This window comes from Vigna unguiculata, chromosome 5 (assembly GCF_004118075.2).
Source record: "Vigna unguiculata cultivar IT97K-499-35 chromosome 5, ASM411807v1, whole genome shotgun sequence".
Taxonomy (NCBI): domain Eukaryota; kingdom Viridiplantae; phylum Streptophyta; class Magnoliopsida; order Fabales; family Fabaceae; genus Vigna; species Vigna unguiculata.
In genome coordinates this window covers 38,402,159-38,415,028 of record NC_040283.1, presented here as the reverse complement: position 1 = coordinate 38,415,028, position 12,870 = coordinate 38,402,159, and the positions used below count along the sequence as shown (strand labels likewise).

The 12,870-nt window shown below is 30.3% G+C and overlaps 1 protein-coding gene across 2 annotated transcripts; it reads right to left on the bottom strand.

Moving 5' to 3' along the window:
- Positions 1 to 4,911: 4,911 nt before the first annotated feature.
- LOC114185455 (ADP-ribosylation factor GTPase-activating protein AGD5-like) lies at positions 4,912 to 10,377 on the bottom strand. 2 transcript variants are annotated; one of them, XM_028073183.1, is made up of 11 exons: positions 10,134 to 10,377; positions 9,183 to 9,241; positions 8,909 to 8,999; positions 7,815 to 7,869; positions 7,613 to 7,703; positions 7,276 to 7,501; positions 6,773 to 6,998; positions 6,454 to 6,635; positions 6,002 to 6,205; positions 5,859 to 5,923; positions 4,912 to 5,333 (listed from the first exon to the last, which is right to left on the bottom strand). In XM_028073183.1, the coding sequence occupies exons 1-11, from the start codon at positions 10,182 to 10,184 to the stop codon at positions 5,171 to 5,173; spliced, it is 1,413 nt and encodes a 470-aa protein (XP_027928984.1). In that variant the 5' UTR covers positions 10,185 to 10,377; the 3' UTR covers positions 4,912 to 5,170. The 2 variants fall into 2 exon arrangements, with proteins under 2 accessions (XP_027928984.1, XP_027928983.1); XM_028073182.1 differs by having other exon boundaries at positions 4,924 to 5,333; positions 5,859 to 6,205.
- Positions 10,378 to 12,870: the final 2,493 nt, after the last annotated feature.

Genomic DNA, 12,870 nt, shown 5'->3' with positions numbered 1-12,870 from the left:
AAAAAGTGGTACAAGGAGTAATATCATCCATATGGAGATCTCAAAACATATAATGGAGCCACTACATTTCACATGTTAATGTTGCTAAGGCACAATATTCAACCTCTGGTCTCTAATGAAGACCATGGGATAGTATTCTATTTATGGATTTCTAATTAAGGATATGCCTAAGATACAATAACCAGACATAGACCTCCTTGTAGTAGCACAACCCAATCACAATAAGAGAAAACTTGAACTTTAAAATCATTGTTGGGTGCAAAGAATAAACCATATCCAGGAGCATTTTTCAAATAGCTTAGGATACACAGCTTGTTGGAGATGTGAATCGCGAAGGAAACAAATTGACTAAGGTCTTGTATGTGTAAGATAGAGAAGTCTTCCAATAAGACATTAATATGAAGAAAGGTCAATCAATAACAATCCTTCATTAGCACACAATTTTATTGAAGGATCTGAGGGAGTAGATGTTGATTTGAAACCAAGGAGACCGGTTTCAGAGGTAAGATTGAGACAATATTTTTGCTGATTCAAAATAAGTTCATCATATGAGCGAAGAACTTCAAGACCTAGGAAATAACGCAATGGACCAAGTTCTTTTATATGAAATTTGTTGTTAATGTGAGTTTTGATAGGCTGGATTTCATAGATGTTATTACTAGTGAGAAACACATCATCAACGTAAACAAGCAAAATTTTGGGAGTATCACAAAAGAAGAAGTTGTGCACTGAGTCTATGATTCCAATTTCTGCTTGCTTGTTTAAGACCATAAATCAATTTGTGAAGCTTGCAAACATATTTAGGATGAGGAATGGTAAGATGTGATGGGAGTTTCGTGTAAATATCTTCTTGTAAATTCCCATGGAGAAAAGCATTATCAACGTCTAACTAGTGGATAAACCAATGATTTACCAATTATTTGTAGTGGTTAGAACGAGACAAACTTTTCTTTGTTCTTGGTTTCAAGAGCAACAAACACATCTTGTTTCCGCTAATGATAATTGTTGTCATCAAGGGGTTGTGAAACAAAAATGAGAGTAGGACTTTCTCCTGAATGCAGAAAAAAGAGGATTTGCCGAATTGATGAGATGATCCGATTGAGAGGTGACCATAAAGAAACAAAAAATGGTGAACACCAGAACAAGATTAAACTGATACCATGTGAGTGTATTGAAGAAGAAAAGAAAAAAAGAAAAAAATTTATTAAAAGAATACACTTTAAAATTACAAGGAAGAGACATTAAATATAATAATGACCTATTTAAGCTATTAGAGAAGTGGAATAAAAATCTCAAAACAAAAACAGTAAAAAGTTTAAAAAGATTAATATAACATTTAAATAAAAACTCTGAAGAAAATTTTAATTATATCTCTATCATAGAATAAACACGACTAAGTGAGCTACATTTATATGAATTAGAAAAGAAATATGAATTAGAAGAAATGCACATATAATGTCGTGGTGCTTTGCAATGACTCTTAGAACAAAATCCCGATTATTTGATTTTTATTCGGAACTAGGTGTTAAAGAAGTTCGAAAGATAGAATAAGAAACACTTGATGTTGTGGTTTTATGCAATGGGATGTTTCAGAATCTAAAATCAGATATGATATGATATAAAATACAGTGGGCGATGAACAAAGGTTGCGATTTTTATGAAAAGAGAGGAGTGAATATTTTAATAATTGCACTTGGTGATAGAGATGGCAAATAAACCCGTGCCCGTGGGTATCACCCGAACTCGTCTCCGTTTTGACGGGGAATCTCCGCTTTGACTGGGTATGGGTATGGGTATGGGTAATACCCGAAATTTTCAACTGGGGATGGAGATGGGGATATATATATACCCGCCCAAATACCCGTCCCCGCTTAAATTACTAAACTATTTATAATTTATTAAATAATCTAAAATATATATATAAATAAATAATATATTTACACATAAAATATAATATAATATAATATAATATAATATAATATAGTATATATACATATAAATAAAATATACTTTTATATATATATATATATATATATATGTATATATATATATATATTTACACATATACATGACATGTAATATAATATAATATAATATAATATACATATAATATATATACATAATAATATAATATAATATATATAATATATACGTATAAAACAAATTAATCATTTAACTAGTGAGATCTTTTATAAACAAATTTATAACATTACAAATTTATAAAAATTTAAAAGAAATATATATATATATATATATATATATATATATATATATATATAAAAGCATAAAATATCTACGCATATACATATAATATATATACATATAATATATATACATAATAATATAATATATATTATTATATTTATATTATTATATAATATAATATAATATATACTTAAAATAAATATATATCTATAAATATATATATATATATATATATATATATATATATATATATATATATATAAACATAAGATATCCACACATATAATATATATACATAGTAATAATAATATAATATATAATATAATATAATATATATAAATAATTATATATATATATATATAAACATAAGATATCCACACATATAATATATATATATACATAGTAATATAATATATAATATAATATAATATAATATATATATATATATATATATATATATATATATATATATATATATATATAACATATTTCTCATTCTCTTTGTTTTTTGTTATATAACATATTGGCAATTGCTTCAGTTTTAGATCCAAGGTACAAGATGGACATGTGGACATGTTAGAATATTATTTTTATAAATTGTATGGTAATGATTTTGATCTGAAACTTAGTAGGATTCGTCAAATGTACTATGATTTGGTTTTGGAATATCAATAAAAAAAGAATGAAACTTCTTCTTATAGAGCTACATCATTGGAGTTGGGAAAGGATGTTGATAATGATGCGAATGAATTTTTAGAGTTTATGGCAAAAAAGAAAAAATCTAGAACTACAGTTATGAAAACAGAGTTGGATTATTACTTGGAAGAAGATAATTTGCCGGTTACACAAGAATTTGATATCCTATCATGGTGGAAAACAAATGGGTTAAAGTTTCCCACCCTTCAAGCAATTGCAAGGGATGTTTTAGCTATTCCAATAACAACTGTAGCTTCTGAATCTGCTTTTAGTACTAGTGGTCAGATATTAACTTCTCACCGTAGTCGACTTCATCATATTACTATAGAGGCTTTGATGTGTACAAGAAGTTGGATATGGAACTCAAACCATCTAGGTAAGTTACTCAAATTTATTAATATTTTTTGTTAGTATTTTTTGTGAATTCTCATCTAATATTCTACATTTGGTGTTTGTAGGTGTTAAAAAATTAAAAGGAAAAGATGTTCTCATGAGTGAAAATGAATCTGATGAAGAAGGTACATTATATTCTAGTAATTAAAATTTTCAATTTCAATTATTATATCATATCTAATTTTTCATTTTTTTTCTATGTGTAGGTGGATCGAATGCAAATGAAACCACTGATCATTTGTAAAATTAATAAATATTTTGGTTATTATAAAATTTTAGTAATGTGTAATTTTTTAGCTTTTATATAATTATTTGAATTTTATTTAGTTGTTATTTAATACTTTAATTTGAGATTTATACTATTATAATATTTTTCTTAATATTTGACATCATGAAAATCAAAAAGAGTATGTTATTTTAATATTGAATATTTTGATAGTATCATGATTCCGTTGGTGTGATTTTTAAATTTTTTTTATAAAAAATATTTAATTGATATATGGAACAATAAAAAAATGGGTATGGGTATGGGTATAAGAAAATACCCGTTACCCGGTGGGGATGGGGATGGGTCAAAAATTGTATATCCGTTGGGTTTGGGGATGGGGATGGGGATAAATTTTTATTATGGGAATGGGGATGGGGATAAATTTTTATTATGGGAATGGGGATGGGATCATGATACCCGTACCCGCCCCACCCCGTTGCCATCCCTACTTGGTGGCGTTAAAAAGCAACTCTTGCCAAACACAAAAACTAGTGTACCCTTACATGCGACTGGCGTGTAAAGGCAAGTGAGTAACGTTATGTTCTATCTTTATCCGTGAAGATGTGTAAGTGACTATTGTGTTTCCATAATATAAACAATAAAAAAGACGTGTTGGATAGTGATATAATATAACCAGATACAGTATATAAATAAGATATAAACTTTACTTTATAAATAATTTTGTAGGTTTAAACTACGACCAACTTAAAGAAGCATGTGTGAAGTGACGATGATTCTAGAAATTCTAGGTCTAGTTGTGTAATAGAAGAACCTAGATACAGTGATATATGGTTATAGACCACATTGCAAATCACTTTATTTTCTTGGCATTCTACAGATTGTGGAGGACAATGTATCAAAAATTGTTCTTAAAGTGTTAGACCAAACTATGTGGATATGTCTTTGTTTTTCGCAGCAACGCCCTCTAGCATCTTTTCTGAAAACCATTTTTCTATCGTTTCATGCCATAAAATGTACCATGTACACGTTTTTTTTTTGTCATTTTATTCTTACAACTATTTGTATCATTTATCTTCTATTATCTTATATAACTTTAATTTAATTCACACGTTACTTTGTCATAAAATACTTATACACAAACAACTTTTAAATTTATTAATTGTCAATTTAACTCTTACACAATAAGTTTACCCATCAATAAACATAATAAATAGAATTTTTAAAATAGTTTTTATAAAAAAGTCAGTGAGCATTCCATCATTCATCATAATTTCCAATGGAATGTTAACTCCGCCACACTGTTGAAGAATGAAATTACAGTACATGGTATGAAAGTGGAACAAGCATCAAAACTATGTTTAGCATTGAGTGGAGTAACAAAGGACATAGAAGCAGAGAAATGAATATATATAATTAATATCACTAACTTCTTTTTTTTTTATTGTGAATAAATAGTGAATAGAACTAGGATACAAATGAAGCAATCAGCTGAAATAAACAAACGGGGAAAACCTGAACTAGCTCTACAAATGGATTACAACCCAAGGACAGGTCAAGGGGAAAATGAGAAAAGAAAGCGCAGTTCCTGTAAATTTACTAATCTTCTTCTATGGTATATGACATAGCCGGAATTGCCCAACAAACCTATCAGTGTTTCGCAAACATCCCCTGTGTTAAGGACGAAAAATCATAATCCTTCGCTGACTGTGTACTGCTAGATGACACTGGAGCTCCTGACTGGGGTTTACTCGCTCCCATTGTCGCCATCACACCGTTAACTGGAGGTGGAACTTGCCCCATACCATAGAAACTGCAAGAAAAAAAAAAGCATTATAAACTTGGTATAAGTTGGGGAAATAGTAGGAACAGTAAAAAACAGGTTTGTAGGTTTACTTTGGTGAACAAGAGCACTGGATGATGCATAAAATTAATAGAGATCACTAAAAATAATAAAATACACAAACGGCACAATATGCAGTTAGTAGATTGGTGCGCGGTTTGACACGAGATCTTCAGTAAAAGATGACATAATCCAGGTAAGTTTCATGTTCTGTAGATCTAGTTCATCTAGAATTTTCATTTCGTGAATGAGGAGGGCGGAACCATTAGCTTTGAAAAATTAGAGTAGTTGGAATGGAAACAGAACCCCCAAAAGTAGTCTTTTAGTACAACAGTGTACACTCTAAATCGTTATGGCTTATGGGACTAAAGTTGATTGGAACCAATTATCCACCGAGGTTAATCAGAATTATATGGACCAACATAAGGTAATAATCAAATAAAATATTACAAGTAATCCAAAGAGAGATTAATTTGGTGATGATCACACCAATACCTGGATGGTTGATATTGTACAGGGCTCCCAGCAAAATGTGCTGGGGTCATGTTCGTAATCGGCCCCTGATAGAAAAGAAACAAGTTAGTTGCTGGGCAAAACCAATAACTGATTATTAACATTTGGCTTACTTCAGTCATTACCTGCATGGGCAATACTCCAGAAATCGAGTAGCCAGTAGCTGGCCAACTTTGCACAGGAACATTTGGTCTAGGTTCTTGTATGCCAGCAGGATACTTGAGATCCCCACCAGAAGACTTAGCTGCAGCAGCCATCAGAAGAGACTGTTGCTGTGCAAGCATGGCAATCTGTTGCTGATGCATAGAAAATGGAGACACCATATTGCCCTGCAATACCAAAATGACTGGTCAGGTAAAAGTATTTCAAATACCAGAAAACAAGCATCTAAGATAGGGTGCAACTAAAAAAAATATTGTTTTAATGCTGACGAGGATATATCTTGCACATAGAACATGTTGAGAACAAATCAAATAAGGGTAGAAGAAGTTTATATTCAATAAACAAGACTATGCAAATCAGATAAAAGAACTAACTCCAAAATCTCACACAAACCTACAGAAGAATTGGAAAGTACCTTCTCAAAGAGGCTCATTATATCATTTTTAACATCTTTCTGTGGCTTTTCTGGAGTTAAGCTTGGCATCATAGAAGGTGAATCTTTGAAAAGATCCTCAATACCAGTTGCAGACGGCAGAGTACTATTATCAGCTGCTTTTGGCGGACTAGTCTTCTCAGCTGTTGACACCTCTGCAGCAGCTGAAACAGTTATGGCAAAGGAATTACAACCTAAGTTCTATCCAACATAATTGAAGCAACTTAAGCATCTTCAAAAACGATCCAGCAACACTATGTTTTGAATTTCAGCACATTTTTTAACAAGGACACAAACATACACTGAAAACCTGCCCAGAGATTATCATCAGTAGTTGTACTGGCCGACTCAGAGCCATTTTCTTTGGGGACATCCATAGACAACATGTTGAAAAGGTCTGTAGCATAGTCAACTTTTGGAGGGGTATTTTGAACTGCATCCATAGCTTGCTTTGAAGATTCAGCTTGTGGCTGTGGTGCTAATGGTTCCACTTTCTCAACAGGCTGAGGTTTGGTAATAGGAGTTACCTGTTCACAATAGATTATTTCATACCAGTATAAACAATAATAGTTTTATTTTATTTAAAGAGGACAAAAATTTAACCATCACTCAAACAGCACAATAATCATATTACTACAAATCAAATATGAAGTGCAACTAATTGCAGAAGTAATAACACATGAAACTAACGACAGAAGAACATACATTAAAACTGCAATATCACTTTAAGTGCAACATAAAAAGTTAAACAGCAGGGGGGAAATTAACAGAATAACAAAATCAATAGGGAGCAAAAAAGATTACTTGCTCCGGTGCTTTGGGAGGAGCAGGAGCAGGAACACTGTTTCGTGTAGCAGGAATTGCATTTGACTGTTGGAATTTCTTCTTTTCCTCAAATTTTTTTTCAGAAACAACAGTATGACCACTTCTCTCCACAGGCCTCTGCCAATGTGAAGGACTTCTTTCTTCCCGCAATCCAGAAGGTGTTTTTGGATTCCCATCCCTTGGAATCCATCTCTTCTCGTCATACCTTTAAATACATGCAGCGATTGTAAACAGGTCATAAAACAACATGCATACACCTTAAACAGTACAAAGATGAAAATTTAGCAAGGTTCAAGGAGTTTAACATCAGACATACTTTGCACGAATGAAATTCTCAATTCCAACTCTATCATAATTTGGTGGTAATTCTGCTTCCCAGTAGTTATTTGCTTTCTCGTTTCCCATTGCTTTGCAGGACCAAAACAAGAAAATTCAAATTGACGGAGTTGATACATAATCAACGCGTATCAGCAAAATTCAAAATAACCACAAACTCAAGACCACTTAGACTATCTTACATTGAATGAATGCAACTTGCTCCGGAAGCCAAGTGTCAAGGGTTGCAGAACGAACCTGAAAGGGAAGTCATTAAATAAATATATAAGTTTGACATTAATGATTAAATAAAGAAAGTATTTAGATACTACAAAATTCCAACAATGCCTTAGAAGCCATTTTCAGTTATTCCCACATCAAATTCATTCAGTATTATTTTACTATATTTTAAATGGAAAAGTAACAGATCAAATTGAAAACTTTGTCAATCAAATAAGTTATTTATCAGCCTACCATTATCATTATTAAGAATAAATACCAATCCACAATAAACAGTTAAACACTTTCATTCAGTACTATTACTATATTTTAAATGGAAAAGTAACAGATCAAATTGAAAACTTTGTCAATCAAATAAGTTATTTATCAGCCTAGCACTATCATTATTAAGAATAAATACTAATCCACAATAAACAGTTAAACACTGCGTCAACCAAAGTAAAATGATAATAGTAATATTAATAAAAATAATAATAATAACAGTAAATTGTGAATCATATAACAATAACAACATCAAAAGTCTTCACCACGCACAAAAAATTTTAAAAAATATCTCAATTTGCATTTAAGGAAAGGATCACCAATGACACTTATTTAGAAATCTTTTGTTAGTCATTACTAGAAAGGATGTTTAATAAGTATACACTAAATTCAGTATTTCTCAGAAGAGTAGTGCTAAACAATACTCTGGCGAACACACTCCTAACAAAGTAACACACTCTATTATCAGTTGAAGCGTACTAAGAACTACAAAATTATGAGAGGGAATCATTAAATAAAAAGAGAGAGAGTATGTGAGTGTGAGTGTGTGTGTGTGTGTGTTTCTCTTGAAAAATAAAAACATTAACTTGTCAAAACACATTATCAAGCACAGAACATACCCTCTATATTATGGAATTGGAAGACATTTTCTACATGCAACCATAATATACATTCTCCCTCTCATGAGCTTTTTTAGATCTAACTAAAACCCTTCAAGTCTCAGCAGTACAAGTAACAAATTATAATCACTAATATTCAGAGTACGGATAATCCATACAAAGGAAAATTACATCACCTTTGATATATGCACACCCAAACTTCGATGTATTCCCGAACACTGCATACATATAAAGATGCCAAGATTTACACTAGCCCATCTTGGACCTCTGCAAATTAAATTAGCATAGAAAGTTGAGAAAACATTGCTAACCGCAATAATTAAAATAATATATCCAGAAAATGCATAGAAAAGAGATAGCCTTTTCTTCATGAACCAATTAGTATCCCTGTGCTTAATTTACTACTGACATAAAATTCAGACCGGATCATTCAGATCCACCAGTACATACTTAGCTTTGCAGTCAGCACATTCTCTATTGTCTGGTAATTTAAGAAGTCCTTCCAGTATCTGCATATTTAGAGTAAGGAAAAAAAACTGTGTAAGGAGAAAAGGAAAACAGAAAATGAGGCAACTCTAACATACCAACACATTCAATAAAGATGAAAACCCAATTGAAAGTTCAATGTTGAGAAAACATTAACGATCTCACTGATTACCAATAAGTATACATCACAATGGTGACTGCAAGGAAAACTCCTCCCTAATCAATTGAACTTGTTCTATCTTTACATGGAAAAAACAACTACCAATTTCTTTCAACATTTGCTACGCAAACTAATTTTCTTCTGCAGTTTTCTTTTCCTTTTCCATGATCAATATATAACATGACTCGAATTCACCGCTGCAGTTGCCAAGGATTAAATCCCCCCTTAAAATTATAACCCTACAATTACTAAAAAAAAATTAAAAATACCTAAAAAAGGATGGACTATTTGTTACAATACGCACAGAGATTTTGAAGAAACGCATAAACTAAGCTTCCGATAGCTTCACACTCTTCACTGAACGTGTAAGTAGCGCCAATAAACCCCTAAACTATATGTTGGGAGCTAAGCGAGCATCAGAAAAAAGGATCCAAACTACCAAACCACAACATCCCATTGATTAACCCCCAAAAATATCGAAAAATGAAAGATCGAAAAACCTGTCAGCCATCAGTAACTGAAATCATGACAAACATATAAAAACAAACCTACTAGGGCCTAATTTTCCGAGCTATACCATACACATTCGCATTAAAAAAGAATCGGAAATTCTGACGTTCAAAATTTCGCGACATGCATCTACTGGACAGTGACGGATTCAAATCTAACAAGAAGATACGATTAAAGAATCGAGGCAACTAGCGAATGCGGATTGGAAAATCGAAACTGAAATAAAGAAATAAGGAGAAAGAAACCTTCTTGTGCTTAGCGTTGAGCTCTTTGGTGACGTTAGCCTTACCGTTCATGGTGGAAGGTTCTAGAAGAACAAGGAAAACGAATCGGAGCGAGAAAGTTAGCAGAAGAAGCTAAGCGAGAGAGGAAAGACGAAGATCCAAGGTCAATTTGGTCTTTTCACACTCTTTCCTCTCTCTATCTTTCACTCTCTCACTAAACTGAAAGCCTCGTCTCTCCGGTTATTAATATGCGACCAAAAACAAACGAAGAAGAAAATGTCGCCACGGAGACGCCCTCCTTGACTATTTTTTTTTTAATTATTATTTTCATAATGGTGGAAAACACTTTTGTTATAGCATTTTCTATGATATTGTTTTATTCAATAATTAAAGTTAATTAATATTAATTATATTATTTTAAAATAAAATAGTTTTGTATTTTAAAATTAAAAATACTTCATGACAGTGGATTCCACGTGCAACTCCTCAACTACATTTTTACTTTGTTAAATTTAACCATTTTTTCTAATCACATAATAGAATTGATCTAATTTGTTTGTATTAAATTGAAAGATTCCCTTGTATATTATTTTGTTATAAATTATAAATTATTATATTGTTTTCCCTAAATTTTCTCGCATTTGTTTTTCGGCCCACACGCTTCTATAGCTTTGTCCCCTACGCTTATCTGTTTGTTTATTATATTTTCATTGTTTATTATATTTTCATTATGACATTTATGTCATGAATTAAGTATAAAAGTATTTGCTTTTATGAAAGGGAAAGAATAGTGGCTTTTCCATTCATGGAAAACGAATTGTGTTAAACGTTGTGTTCTTTTCTTATATATGTGGAAGTTATTTTTAGATATGTACAAGGCTTTCGACATTTTCATGGTTCAACCAATATCTGCACCTAAACGGATGCAGGTGATTTCTGTAATGTAAATAAATAATATATTTAAAAAGAATAAAATAATATTATTTTTATTTCAATTAAAAAAAACTAAAATTTAAACGTACAACAATAAATAAATATATTTATATAAGATTAAATATGTTTTTAATTTTTAAATTTTAACATAAAATTAGAATTTTTCTTTATTTTTGATATATTTTAATCTTTAATAATCTTTAGAAAATAATAAATATAATCAATCTTAAACTTTTTTATGTGTTAATCAATGATTAAGTTGATGTCTAATATGTGTATAATAGTTGTAAATAATTCAAATATCTTATTTAATACATAAAAGAAATATTAAGTGAATTAAAAATATTATATTTATTTATTTTTGGATGTTTTGTTTTTCTTTTTTTCTGTTAATTTTGTGTTTAAAAAATTACTAAATATTAATTATGATTTGAGTAATTAATCTATGTAATGGTAATATTTTTGGGATATTTAATTGAATTTTTAAATAGTTTTTATTATTCTCTAAATTAATTATTGTTCATCATTATTAAACAAGTTTATTATTGTTCTTACATAAATATTAAATAGAAATGAATGTTGGTAAGGGAATATGTCTTTTCAGGAACAATGTTGGTAAGGGAATATGTCTTTAAATATATTATTGTTGTTTACTGGACCAGTGTTTTTGTTGGTGTAATTAACATAATCTTAGTATAAATTTTTTTTCCACTTTAAAAAATTTAACGAAAAATATCAAATTGCATCAATTTTTAAAAAATCAAAACCAATTTGAGATTAAAAAACATTAGACGGCCAAATTAATATTTTTAGACAACTAACTTGATATTTTTAGACGAAAAAATAAACTAAAAGAGTAATTCAACCAAAATTTAGACACCCCTAACATATTGACTGAAGATCCGCTACTGGCTGCAAGGGTTTGTTGATTTTGAAGATGGTTGTTGGTTGAATGGGAAAACAAATTATCTATTGGGATGAACTATTTCATAGACTCAATGGGAAATGTTTTTAATATAAAGTTTGATGAGTTCTTAATTAAAAAAGGAATGTTTTGTATATCATCTGATTTTAAGGAATTCTATTTACAAAAAATTTATATAGAGTGGGTTGAGGTACACAATGTATTATTTCTTTTGTATTGTTCAAATATTTTATTTCTATCAATATAAAACTAAAACGTACACACACTTATTTCTTTACGGTCTTTCTCTTAATTATGATTTATTTATCTCAACACATTTCAATTTTTAATACTATTGTCCGAATTTTTATTAATGTGGAATGAGGATTGACCCCTTTTGAGGCATAAGTTGCTCCTATATAATTTAAATGTAGGTAACTATTGTTGTTCAACCGATAATATTTCATGAACTTTGTCAAACCAAACAAAACAATATTGCCATCTACATTTGTGTCCAAAAATACATCAAACTTTTTTTTTATAAAGGATCATACAATTCAACCTTCTCATCAAGTTTAAATTCATGTTCACACAATATTTGAAACTCATTGGAAAAAGTATATATCATTGTTTAGAAACATGAAAAGCAAACCAACATTAGTAACTATAGATATACATATACAAGACCAATAATTATAAATAAGGAATAAAATATTATACCCTTGATGCTAAGAACTTGACCTTGAAGGATTGAAAAAATCTTGGTGAACATAGAGGATTATAGGCTAAAACAGAGCTCAACTGTCCTATCACATGATACTGGATTTCATTCCAATCTAAGTCAAATACTCTTAACCTAAAGTATCTATGACCATAATAGAGAGTATGAACATATCCAACATCATCTAGATCATAAAACCT

What these genes read in the sequence shown, in the direction of transcription:
- LOC114185455 (XM_028073182.1), bottom strand. Translation starts at nt 10,184, where the DNA reads ATGAACGGTAAGGCTAACGTCACCAAAGAGCTCAACGCTAAGCACAAG. An exon ending in TGGGTGTGCATATATCAAAG is followed by an intron (nt 7,870 to 8,908) that starts GTGATGTAATTT and finishes CTTCCCTTTCAG; the next exon opens with GTTCGTTCTGCAACCCTTGA. An exon ending in GAGAATTTCATTCGTGCAAA is followed by an intron (nt 7,502 to 7,612) that starts GTATGTCTGATG and finishes ATGTATTTAAAG; the next exon opens with GTATGACGAGAAGAGATGGA.